General features: G+C 47.2%; 2 protein-coding genes across 2 annotated transcripts in view; one reads left to right on the top strand and one right to left on the bottom strand.

Moving 5' to 3' along the window:
* The window catches only part of ATL1 (atlastin GTPase 1), an 80,073-nt gene that overhangs the window by 57,536 nt on the left and 9,099 nt on the right, over positions 1–13,438 (bottom strand). Inside the window, exon 2 of the mRNA XM_084630821.1 lies at positions 12,041–12,201. Within this exon, the coding sequence (XP_084486947.1) occupies positions 12,041–12,125 (85 nt within the window). The 5' untranslated portion in view covers positions 12,126–12,201. The remainder of the gene's footprint in view (positions 1–12,040; positions 12,202–13,438) is intronic.
* MAP4K5 (mitogen-activated protein kinase kinase kinase kinase 5) overlaps positions 9,498–13,438 on the top strand; it is an 88,401-nt gene continuing 84,460 nt past the window's right edge. Inside the window, exons 1-2 of the mRNA XM_084630823.1 lie at positions 9,498–9,678; positions 11,080–11,349. Coding sequence (XP_084486949.1) covers positions 11,242–11,349 — 108 coding nt within the window. The 5' untranslated portion in view covers positions 9,498–9,678; positions 11,080–11,241. The remainder of the gene's footprint in view (positions 9,679–11,079; positions 11,350–13,438) is intronic.

The following is a 13,438-nucleotide window of genomic DNA, read 5'->3' on the forward strand; positions in this document are numbered from 1 at the left end:
GGGGGTTTATGTGATCCAACCCGTCACAATCCCCTCCGGGGGTCTTCAGTCAGAAAAGAGCTCACACCTTCCCTCTTCTCCAAGCTCCAACTTTGGGATCCTAGACAATGAAGCAGGTGCCAGGCCTGGCTGCTAGTTCTCCCTGCTTTTCCTCTCCAGAGGCTGCTTCCTCTGCTCTGCCATGGTCCCTTAACTCTGCTCTCTCTGGCTTTCTAGTGAAAGCAACACCCCCTCTTTCAGGTCCCTTTCCCAGGTATCAGGATGCTTTTTAGGTCTCTTCTCAGCACCTTCTGTGTTGGGAAGTATGTGACCCCAACAACCATGTCTGCTCTACATTGCTGCAGCTGCCTGAGCTCTAAGGGTTCCAGTAGCCAAGGATCATCAGGATGTAGACATGACCTGGCTTCACCTCCTTTCCCCTGGGTATGTCCCCGGGGCGGCATAAGAACCTCTATGGTGGCTGTACACACTCGAGGATTCCCCTAGACAATGGGGTTCCTCAATTGTCTAGTTAAGCCAGCTTTAATGCTGTCAGTGGCATAAAGCAGGCTTAACAGGTAGACAATCTGGCCCACTGTGTGTAGAATGGGACCCAAAGGCTGGGTGCTTAGTTCAGAGAGCCTGACGATATCTGCTTCGTCATTCTCACATTTGCCTTTTGGCATTTAGGTTCATGGTTCATATCAACTGCCAGGAGCCCTCCGGGGACCAGCACAAAAACTGGGGGAAAGAAGGAAAAACCCACCTAAAAACAAACCAAAAAATCTTTGGAAAAAGCCACATCGTGGAGCTTGGGGAAGATGCTGTGGCCCTTCTTGATAGCTAACTCTGCCCTCATCGATATTGAAATTTGATGCAGAGTCCACATGCAGAGTCTATTTCCAGCAGAGATAAGGAGGTGCTTGTACTGTTATACAAGGCACTGGTGAGACCTCATCTGGAATACTGTGTGCAGTTTTGGTCTCCCATGTTTAAGAAGGATGAATTCAAACTTGAACAGGTACAGAGAAGGGCAACTAGGATGATCCAAGGAATGGAAAACCTGTCTTATGAAAGGAGACTCAAGGAGCTTGGCTTGTTTAGCCTAACCAAAAGAAGGTTGAGGGGAGATATGAGTGCTCTCTATAAATATATCAGAGATTAAATACCGGAGAGGGAGAGGAATTATGTAAGCTCAGTACCAGTGTGGATACAAGAACAAACGGATATAAACTGGCCATCGGGAAGTGTAGACTTGAAATTAGATGAAGGTTTCTAACCATCAGAGGAGTGAAGTTTTGGAATAGCCTTCCAAGGGAAGCAGTGCGGGCAAAAGACCTATCTGGCTTCAAGATTAAACTCAATAAGTTTATGGAGGAGATGGTATGATGGGATAACATGATTTTGGCAATTAATTGGTCTTTAACTATTTGTGGTAAATAGCCCAGTGGCCTGTGATGGGATGTTAGATGGGGTGGGATCTGAGTTACTACAGAGAATTCTTTCCTGGGTATCCGGCTGGTGAATCTTGCCCACATGCTCAGGGTTCAGCTGATCGCCATATTTGGGGTCGGGAAGGAATTTTCCTCCAGGGCAGATTGGAAGAGGCCCTGTGGGTTTTTCGCGTTCCTCTGTAGCATGGGGCACGGGTCACTTGCTGGAGGATTCTCTGCACCTTGAAGTCTTTAAACCATGATTTGAGGACTTCAATAGCTCAGACATAGGTGAGAGGCTGATTACAGGAATGGGTGTGTGAGAGATTCTGTGGTCTGCATTGTGCAGGAGGTCAGACTAGATGATCATAATGGTCCCTTCTGACCTTAATATCTATGAGTCCATGAGTCTATGAATCAATAACTAGGAAAGCTGCAGGCTTTGCTGTTGATTCATGAATCCTTAAGCTCTGCATTTGCCAGGCTTCCAACATAGTTTATTATCCAAATATGCTACAGGAATAAAGTGAGCCTTCCTAATGGTTTGAACAACTTCAATGGGAGAGTCGGTCAAAACATTCCAAAACAAAATGTTCCTAGCATTCTGATTAAGGATAGAGGTAGACTATTTTCTTTGCTTCTGATTGTAAAATAAAAGGGCATTCAAATCCTACACTGCTTTTTAAAACACCCTTCGATTGTATTGCTCAGATAGAAATTTGCATAAATGTTCTTGTTACTACAGCTACTCAATAAATCTGAGTATCTGTTATAAAAATAACCTCCAGGGTTCTTTCACAGAAGACTGCCATGCAAAGAGCTCATGTTATCTAATCCTAAATTATACCCTATGTAAAACTACTTAATCTTCCATTTAATGTTGGGAGGCATCCGGATGAAAGGTGCAACATAAAATATAATTTCTTTATTATTACCTGGTCAAAGAAGCGGTATCATTCAACGTGTGGAGCATAGTAATGGGAATCAGGGAATTCATGGGTCCTAATATGCCTATCTCTTATATGCCACACTCAAATACTTTGGGCAAGTCACTTACGTTTTTTACATCAGTTTCCCTAGCTGCAAAATGGGGTTAATTATACAGACCTACCTGCCTCAGATTGTTATCATGGGACTGTTGTGATGGCGTTGTTATTATTGATTTATTGCACTAGTGCCTATGGACCCATTGTTGTGCTAGGCATTGTACAGCCGGGTATCACAAAAGCAGTCCCTGCACAATCTTGGATTCTGGCAATATGTAATGTCGGAATGAATTTACAGAAGTTGTGGGGAGAATGATGTGGGGAGGACAAGGTAACAGTCAAGACAGTTTTCATAGATTCCAAGGCCAGAAGGGACCATTGTGATCATCTAGTCTGACCTGTGTAACAAAGGCCAGAGAACTTCCCCAAAACAATTCTTAGACCAGATCTTTTAGAAAAACATCTCATCTTGATTTTAAAATTGTCAGTGCTGGAGACTCCACCAGGACCCTTGGTAAATTGCTTCAATGGTTAATTACTCACTGCTAAAAATTACGCCTTATTTCCAGTCTAAATTTGTCTAGCTTTGATTTCCAGCCATTGGATCATGTTATACCTTTCTCTGCTAGATTGAAGAACCCATTATTAAATATCTGTTCCCCATGTAGACACTTATAGGCTGTGATCGAGCCACTCCTTAACCTTCTCTTTGTTAAGATTGAGCTCTTTGAGTCGATCAGTATAAGGGATGTTTTCTAATCCTTTAATAATTCTCATGCCTCTTCTCTGTACCCTCTCCAATTTATCTTGAATTGAGGGAACCTGCATTTGCCTAAGTTTGTAGTCACAGTGGTGCCAGTAGTCACAGGTAGCCACCAGGCTAGCCAAGATGTTAATCCCAAGTCAACTGGACTCGTTCTGATGACTTCAGCGAGTTTGGAATCAGGCCTCACAGTAATTATTTGTATTCATCACAGGGTTAAAAGAGGCGGTGATAGGGCTTTGTGAATTTTGACACGGAGTTTTTGAGAGGATTAATTTGAAAGTGTAAATGTAAAGCTCTATATAAGGATAAGCATTAATGTATTATCTATTACTGGAAATTGAAATGTTCTGTTTCTCATGCCATCATCTGACTACCTTCCGTGAGCACTAATACCAGAAAACTAATACTGGTCTTTGTGACTTTCACCAAGGAATGTAAGCAGAAGGGTGGTAAAAGGGGTTCCATACCTAGGAGAGTAAGCAGAAGGGTGGTAAAAGGGGTTCCATACCTAGGAGCGTAGACAGGTTCCATAAGCTAGGAGTGTAGGCACCTGGTTTATTGGGACATATTTAATTGTTTAAAATTATTTCAGGAAATGTAACTCCTGAAAGGGTAAATTGTTTTTTCTTTCTCTTATTTGGTGGATGTGCAGGAAGAGGCATGTATTTATGTTGGACAGAATACACAGGATGCAGAAGGGTTTATAGAGCAAAGAGGAAATTAAAAGTGAACCTCTTCTAGTTAGTGCACATAATCTGTGTTGCACTGGAAGCAAAACACTTTTCATTTAAAGTGAGCATCTAAATAGAAAACAATTAGGGTTGGGTAAGACCATAACACCTTAGACTGCAGCTATGGGACCTATGAGTTTAACCCAAAACAGTCAGTCCCATGATCCTCACTCTCCTTAGGATGGCTGGTGCAAACAGTAACACTAATTCAGGTGCTTAAGGGTTGGGTTTTCAAAAGCACCCAAGGAGATAGGAACATAAATCCTGTTTTCAATCTGAAAATCAGGTCCTAAATGTTTTGTTTAGCCAGTATAATGTGATGGATATGTATGAGGGTATGACCATACATAAAACACACACACTTCTTAATTCAGTCAACGCTCCAGACACATGCAGGGTTGATACATCAGGATTTATTTTATCTTATTCCACCAAATGGAAAGAAAATTACATTCTGTTTTTGTCTGGATGCTTTCACTGTGTTGTGCACATTATTGCCAACCCCAATTTCTCTCTCGCCCACGCCATGGGTTTTTTTATATTGTGCTCTTGAAAGAGTCTAAGCCGGGGTGGGCAAACTTTTTGACCCAAAGGCCACATCAAGGTGCAAAACTGTATGGAGGGCTGGGTAGGGAAGGCTGTGCCACCCAAACAGTCTGGCCTCTGCCCCCTATTCGCCCCCCTCCCACTTCCTGTCCCCTGACTGCCCCCTCCTGGGCCCCCCCTCCCCAAACCGCCACCCCGGGATCCCACCCCCTATCCAACCCCCCCTGCTCCCTGTACGCTGACTGCCCTGACCTATCCACACCCCCGCGCCCTGACAGCCCCCCCGGGACTCCCACATCCTGTCCAACCCGCCCTGTTCCCCAACCCCTGACTGCCCCAGAACCTCCACCCTATCCAACCGTAACACCGCCCCCTGCTCCCTGTACCCTGACTGCCGCCCGGGACCCGCTACCCAACCCCCCACCGCCACGCGTGCCGCCACCGCCCCGTTACCATGCCGCTCAGAGCGGCAGGAGCGTGCAGACCCGCTGCCCGCGCGGAGGCATAGCTGCATGGGAGGGGGAGCAGCAGGGGAGCGGCCGGGGCGAGCCTCCCGGGCCGGGAGCTCAGGGGCCGGGCAGGATGGTTCCGTGGGCCGCAGTTTGCCCACCTCTGCTCTAAGCCATAGAGCCACACACAGTTTTTGATCAGAAGTTCAGCTGCCACATTGAAACTGATTTTTCTTCAACTAGTGATCTACAGATCTAGACGACAAACCTTCAGCCATTGACTTTCACCTGAAAACAGCTTGAAACCAGTTTTTCAAGGGTGCAAGCATTGATAAATCATGACAAACTGTGTACCCATTTCTAATGTGACCATCACTGTATCTGGATGCCCCACAACATTGAGAGATACCTCATCATCCCCTCTGATGGTGAGAACTCCCCTCTGCTCTCACATCAATAGCTGCTCTCTTAAAATGTTCAGACCCCAATGTTCTGCTTCCACGGGAGCTTTGCCAGAGTAATTTATGACATGGTTAATTGGGAAACACCTGTGTAAATATGTCCAGGGTCATGCTCTGAGCATGGAAAGATTTAAACTCAACCTGATCTCTAGTGCTAGCAAGTTTGACCGCTGAAGGACCTCTGAAATGAATGCATTGGACTGTACATCTATAAGTTGAAACCTGAGCTCTGAAAACCAAAGCATTCCTCATGAGCATAGATGATGTACTAGGTTGCTAAGAGATAGGTCATCTCTGAGACAGCTGTGCCAGAACTGAGCTGGCAGCCAATGTAGAATGTGAAGTACTGGAGTGTTATGGTCTTGTTGGTTTGTATCAGTTCAGAAGTAGGCTACTGCATGCTGTACCAGCTATAGCTTCTAGGTGGCCTTCAGGGTCAATCTTAGGTACAGCAAATTAAAGTAATCTAGCCTGGAGGTAACAAGACCATGGATCACCAGGGTTAGACCTGTATCTGGAAAGATGGACACAGATGAGTATCTAGAAGATGAGGAAACAAGGTATTTCTAGCCACAAGTTGCTATCTGGGCACCCATGTGCAGTGATGAGTTCAATATAGTATTTTGTAAAGATATGCTGTAGCTCAAAAGGAATTATTCTGGGGAAGTTCTCTGGCCTGGGATATGCAAGAGGTCACACTAGGTGTTTGCAGTGGCCCTTCTGGCCTTAAAGGCTATGAATAGTACCCTGAGATTATGCACTTCTTTGAGCCACAGAAAACAGAAACTCTCAATAATAGGTGAGGTCACATGGCAGTCAGTTCCACCTGCCAACCAATTCCACCTCCATCTATCCTAAAGTGGGCTCAAGCCAGGTACTTTTTATTCAGGTCTCCTGCTAATTCACAGGCTTCGTCAGCAGTAAGGCATATTGACCACCTTTATTGAGGAGATATATAGTTGGGCATCAACCATGTATTGATAGCGTTGCCATCCCTAACATCCCAGAGTCTCTCCTACCAATCTCACAAAAAGATTGCATAAAGGAAGTGACAAGAAGAAGCTCTGTGTAGGGGTGAGTTCTTGAGATGTCCAAGAGTTTGCTCATCTCAGTGTCCTCGGATCTATGGAAGGGGAATGAGCAACGCCAGCTAAAAGTAATTTCATAACATTCTACCAGGTCCTTTAGGTGAGTCAGAAGCATCTTGTGATTAATTTGTGCCAAAGTTGCTAACAAATCTGACAATATTAGCATGGACATTTGATCTTCAATCACTGCTGTTAGTTCCATCGCTGCGCAAGAAGCAAAGTCTGTCAACTAACTGCAGGAGGTCTAAAATGTTGGCTCTGGTTCTGGAGTTGCTATGCTACCTCCTTCACCATTGTCTTTTCCAAGATCGAGAGATGGGACACGAGGTGTAATTAGCAAGATCACTAACACTGAGAGGTGTGTTCTTGAGCACAAACTGTTGCATTTAAAGATTGCCTTCTCTGAGGCCTTGTCTTCACAAGGAAAAATGGTGTATTTTTAACACGTGCTAATGAACATGTTTTAAAATTCTAGTGTAGACAAGGCAAGTTGTAGTTTTAACATGTGTTCACTGCTTGAGGTAAATCACGTTCCCCACAATGGCTAATGTAATTAGTGCTGTAGCTCAGGTGATGGTGATTTGTGTGACAAAGCGAAGACATGATGGGGAGTTGCACATGATAGAATTTGTTTTTGTCTTTAAAAAAACACCCTAAGAAATGACATGCAAAAAACTACACTGAAAAAACACTGCAAAGGTTGCAAAGTCAAGTACTCAAAAAGTTAGGAAATGCCAGCTACAGAGTAGCCTTTGCAACTGTAATTTATCCCCCTCTGTGTATACACTATGATAGTCTTTAATTACAAGACCACATGCTATTTTTGCACAGTGCCCCTGCCTCATTCCATGTGCAGGATGGCTGCACAGGGTGGCAGACTTAGCTAGTTTGTTGGCTATAGATGCAGGGAATTGAGCTTGGATTGGGGTGATGACACTGACCATGAGACTCAGGGATTCCTTTTATACAATGGGAATCCCCAAGGAGTCATTTATGACAGCCTTGGCTGCTTTGAACTGCATCTGGGTGGGAAATGGCAGGAAAGCACCTGGATCTGGACTTCTGTTTCTGAAATTGTATTTTTTCAATTAGTTGTCATTAAAATTAGTAATATGCAGAGATGGGCCCAAACTGAAACACCAGACCCCTGAACCCTCTGGAACTTGGAGAAAGCTTGGCTCTGTATCTGAACTTTGCAGCTTGGGTCCATTTCTAATTATGAGTATAGCCAAATGCATAGGCCAGTGAATTACAATCACAATTTGTATTAGGACTGTCTGCTATAGCCAAGAGAATGGGCTCAGTTCTGACCACTTGTACAAAACAGATAACTGGGTATTCCCCCCAGCGTAAGGGAAATTGCCAGGTGGAATAAAGCCAGTCCTATACCACCCCCTTCCTGTCCCCAGCACAGGGTGCAGGTTAGTGGTGGGAGGGGCTGGCAGATGGTCCTTTGACGCTTGAGGCTGTTCTTAACTATGCTGGAGTCTGAATTGACCTACAGCAATCCCAGGAGTGGAAGCCACAACCATCTTCCTTGCACCCCACCCTCCGTCCCCCACACCTCCGCTGCATCCAGGGAAGACGTACTTCATCTGTTTACAATAACCACCAAAAATTGCTGACATACGTAGGTTTATAAAAGCTGTCTGTATGAGCTTATCTCACAGAAAAGAACTACAAAAAATGATTCAAGGGCAGGCAAAAAATGCTTTACAGTGAGACTTAAGGAGCTCAATCAGTTTATCAAAAAGATTGAGGCGTTCAGGTTATAGTGAATCAATAACTCCAGGGAAAGACAATACAAGGTACTTAAAGGGCTCTTTAATCTAGCACAAAAAGGCAAAACAAGAACCAATAGCTGGAAGTTAAACCCAGACAAATTCAGCTTAAAAAAGGCACCACTGTTTAACCAGGAGGATGATTAACCACTGTAAAGGGAAGTGTTGGATTGTCCATCATATGATGTCTCAAGTCAAGGCTGGCAGCTTTTCTCGAAGATAAGAAAGACAAGGTGGGTGAAGTGATCTCTTTTATTGGACCAACTGCTATTGGTGAAAGAGACACACGTCTGGGATACACAAAGCTCTTCTTCAGGTCTGGGAAAGGTACTCAGTGTATCACAGCTAAATCCAAGATGGAACAGATTGGTTAGCATAAAGGGTTAACGTGTTGTAAGAGACTATTCAAGGTGAAGTGGAGAGTTAAGACAAAGGTGAGTTAGTGGGTTATAGCTGTAATAAGCCATAAACCCAGAGCCTTTATTAAGGCTATGATTTTTAGCATCTAGCAATGTTGTGAATTTAAATCCCCAGGCTCGTCTTTTTAAGAAGTTGGGCAGGTTTCCTTTGAGGAACTCAGATATGGAGCCATCATTGGGTGAAAAGTGATCACCCGCAGGTGCTGGAGTGTTTTGGGCTTTTATCATGTTCCTGTGTCGGTTCTTTGAGACCATAGGGGCTATCTGGTTTCACCCACATAGCTGTTACTGGAGCATTGCCTACACAGGCCTGCGTAGGAGCCATGGATCCTGAAGGGGTGTTGCGGGCGAGCCATGGCTGCAGGTGCTGCACCTCTTGTTCTAACAGGGACTGGTGCTGACTGAGTTGGTGGTGGGTCTGGGTGCTGGGGCTAAGCTGGGCTGATTTCCGTTTGTGGCCGGCCTCTGGCCTCAGCAGGGGCAGGGCTCAGCGGGTGAAGCGAGCGGGCCTGGACTTACAGGTTATGGGCGGCCAGATGTCCCGATGTTATAGGGACAGTCCTGAGATTTGGGGCTTTGTCTTATACAGGCGCCTTTTACCCCTCCCTCCCCCCGCCCCCATTCTGACTTCCCACACCCGCTGTCCGGCGCCCCTAGGCGAGAGGATCACAATGGCCCAGGCCTGGGGCGAGGCGGGGCAATGGCTGGGGGCTCGGGGCCGGCCTCTGGCAGCGGGGCCCGGCTTGAGCCCCGGCGGCAGCGCCCCGTCTCCCCGCCGCGCGGCGCTGTGGCGCTGCCGCCCGGCCCCTCGGCGCGGCGCGGCCCGGCCCTGCGCGGCGCCGCCAGCAGCGGACACGGAGCGCGGCGGCGGCGGCGGCGGGCAGCTCCGGGGCCGCGGGGGGTCGGGCGGCGCAGCGGGGTTGAGCCGGGCTCGAGAAGGCCCGGGCCAGCGGCTGGCGTGACTGGGCGGCCCGGGCTGGGCCCGCCGCTCTCCGGCTCGCACCGCGGGACAAAGGGCCGCGCCGGAGGCCGGGCAGAGGTGAGCGGCGGCTGGATCCGGGGGCCGCGGGGCGGCGGCGGCCCGGGCGCTGTCAGCGACCGGCCGGGCGAGGGAGGCCCCCTGGCCCGGCGGGACTGCGGGCGGGCGGGCGCCGCGCTCCCTCCCCCGGCTGCTGGGCCTGCCCGCCGGAGCGGCCCCGCGCCGCGTCTGTGCGGGGAGCGGCCCGGAGGCCCGGGCCCGGGGGCAGCGACCGGCCCCGTGCGGGGAGCAGCGGCGGGTCCCGCGGGGAGAGCAGCGGCGGGTCCCGGGGGGGGGGGGGGAAGCAGTGACCAGCGCCCTGAGGTGGGGAGGGGGCTCTTGGGGTGAAAGTGGGGGGCAGAACCCAGCTCCATGTGAGGGAGGGGGCTCCGGGACAACGGTGGGGGGCATTGCCTAGCCCCATACAGTGGGGAGGGGCCTCTGACGGCTAATGAGGGGGGACAGGGACCACTCCTGTGTGAGGTGGGGAGGGGGATGCTGGCATCAGCGATGCCCCTCAGGGGTGGGAGTGGTCCCTCTGGGCTGAAGAGTTGGGGGGCGCAGGGGGAGCCTGTCACTGGCTCTCAGGACCAGCCCCTTGTGAAATCCAGCCCCCCAATCACCGGTAAGTGGCAGGGGCAGACTCCCCTCCCACCCTCCTCCAGCTACCTGTACAGCATCCCTGCCACAGGTGACTGACCCTGGGGCCCACAATAATTCCCCTGAAGAACAAAGATCCTGCCTTTGGAATAGCTCCAACTCTCCCCACCCTGCAGATGGCACACTGAGCTCTGTGTTGTTCTGTCAATACTCTGTTTGTCCAGGATCAAAGTGTAAATGCTTGCAGCAAGGGCACCTACAGCAAGTGTGCCTCCGGGTGCTGCTGCCTGTCCCCTTGGGTATGTTTATGAGGGAGCATTTTTCGGTTAAATGGAAGCACTGAATAGATGCTCTATCACCTCAGCTCCCTCTCTGCTAGAACATCTATCTCTGGGCCTACGGCAGGCAAGTTGGCATTATTTTTGAGGGGGTATTTAAAATATCAACAGCACATAGGTGCCCTGGGTCTTGTGCTGTGGAGAGCATCCAGGCAGGGAACTGACCCTGCCTCTCCTTTCCCTCTGCCTTTGGACCAGAGGTGGGAAGAGTTTGGGAAAGGAGCTGCTGTTTCTCAGCCCCAGCACTGTGTGAGGGGGACACCCAGCTGCTATCATAGCAGTCCCGCCTCCACCACTTTTGTCTTTGTTGTCAACCAAGCTGTAACAGAAGCTGAGACCCTTCCCTTGAATGCAGCATAGAAGCACTTGTGGGTGGAGGCTTCTCTTTTTTAAGATCTGAGTCCCCTCCCCCAATCTCTTGGGAGCCAGCAACACAAAGCCTAACTGAAACCAAAGCCTAATAAGTCGTTTTGTTTTGTGTCAGGCAAAAAAGTGGGAGCAGAAGCCATGTGTGCAAAGAACAGATCCTCTGATTAGACATCTAGAGCATCTGTCCTCCTTGGAGTGGACTCCCAAGGGTGGTGAAGGGAGAAGCAACTGCAAAGAGTTCCTGTTTGCACCCCCTCTGGGGCTGTATTGACTGAGGATGGACCCTGTGGCTCGGCCAAGTGGGGATATCCTGAGGCGGAATCCACAGCAAGACTATGAGCTCATCCAGAGGGTGGGGAGTGGCACATATGGAGATGTCTATAAGGTGAGAGTGATATATGTACACCCATGACTCTTTGTCTGCACCCCCACTCCCTGTAAATATTAATGGTAATCAGCTTTCATTTTTAGAAATCGCTTATTAGCCCTTTTTATTTTGTGACCGAACTTCAGAGCACAAAGGGACCGCTAGTGCTGGAAGTGGGAGATGGTGACTTCCTAAAAATCATGGCCCATTCAGATGCCTGGCACAGTGTTGGCAGGCTGAGATTCCTCTGCCACCCTCACACATCTGCCTGCACATTCTCTCTTTTTAAATAAAAATGCTCCTTGACACTTGGGGTGGATGGGACAAAATATCATCTCACTCGTCCTGATGCTGCAAAGGGTCTGAATTGATGGATACATCACCTGCTACCTTCAGTGTTTGTTGATCCTTTTAACGGGTAGGGAGGGTAGGGTTATTTCTTCACTGAATTACTTTTGAGAACGTGTCATTTATAGTACCTGATTAAAAGGTTATAAGTTTATCCCTGAGTTAATAATAGCTTTCAGAAGCAGATTATGCCAGCTCTTCAGAAACTTATGTGGAGTTTTGGGTCACTATAGAGTTAGTTAGCATTGTATATTCTTCAGATACTTTTGGAGGCCCTGACCACACTGATCTGGAAATACTGTAAACACAATCATGTCAAATAAAAGCTATTCATATTACACTTCCATTCCTAGACCCTTACCTGGTGAGGTACTGACCACCTTCTGCGAAGCCAGTGAGAGTTGAGGATGCTCAACAACTTGCAGGACGTCTTGCAAATAGTGCATAAGATTTTTAGCTTTGTTGGCAAACTGGGGCTCTTAACTCCTGGGAAAGGAGGCTGAAGTGTTTTACTTCGGAATCCTGTAGAATACATTTAACTCAAAAGTGGAACTGGCACAATACAACATACAGTGAAACCTATCTTAAGCCACCATATGAGGGGCCAACAAAAATTGACCCCCTACTTGAGATGGGTCTTTAACTCAGATCAAATAAAACTCTACAGGTTAATTTTGTGGCACTTCTGAAGTGATTGCTGAAAGTAGGAGGTTGGCTATGGGAAGGTGTTTTTAGTGTATTCTTCACTGTACCACACAGTCACTACCTCAAGAATATTTAACAATCTTAAATACTAAAACCAGGTATTTTCCAGAGGACTTTCCAAGAGACCACTAAATACCTTTGCTAGTGAATTTTGCTCTGAGCATCTGAAAAGGCCAGTTCAGCTTAACAGATCTAAAATGAAACCCACCTTAAACAGGTGTTGGTCTTTTAAATTTTTCAGGAACTTGAAGAAAGTTTATCAGGTTCCCATGCAGAGATCCCAAAACAGGGATAAAATCAAAACCTCTCTGTAATGTCACCTGACAAAATTAAACCCCCAATTTGTGAAAGGGACACCATCAACTTAATACATAGTTTAAAATCCATGAGTTACAAATAGCTTCAGATACTACATTTATTCCTGGGCCATTGGTTTTTGCTCTGTTCCTTTATGAAAGACCCCCTATAAACAGGGAGAAACTAATTGTAGGGAGATCTGCATTATGAACCTAGAAAATAAAATGATTTGTGGTTGGGCACAAATCTGGGCACTCAGCAGCTTCTAGCACAATTAGTCTTTTGGGGGGGGGCAGGTGATGGAGGGTTTAAGCAAATATTTTTGTTCACCATTAAATTGTAGCAATACATTTAAGGTATTATTTTACATCCTCCACCCTACCCACATTGCTGTTCAGAACTGTTACTTGGAAGCTTAAAACTGAAATCTGTTTTGTTAGTGATTTTTTTTTTCTCTCGCTCTTCACCACATGGTGCACAATGGTTTATTGTAGGGTTGCTCATGAGTGCTGCGTTGTTGGCACTGATTTGATTTTTTTCAATTCCAGAATGCATTTTAGGGTGGAGGAGAAATGCCTATAAATAAGTTATTTTCATATCTATTTACAGTGTGTGTACACAGATCCAAATTTGGGCTTGCCAACCTTGAAAGTGCCCTTTTCAGTAAAATATCAATGCATCAATTGCCTAATTTATATTAGGAATGTATCTGCTTGTTCATTAATGCTTGCATAAAACATAGCACTGTTTATTGAAT

Source organism: Lepidochelys olivacea (genome assembly GCF_965140295.1).
Source record: "Lepidochelys olivacea isolate rLepOli2 genome assembly, chromosome: 6".
In the NCBI taxonomy this organism is placed as follows: domain Eukaryota; kingdom Metazoa; phylum Chordata; order Testudines; family Cheloniidae; genus Lepidochelys; species Lepidochelys olivacea.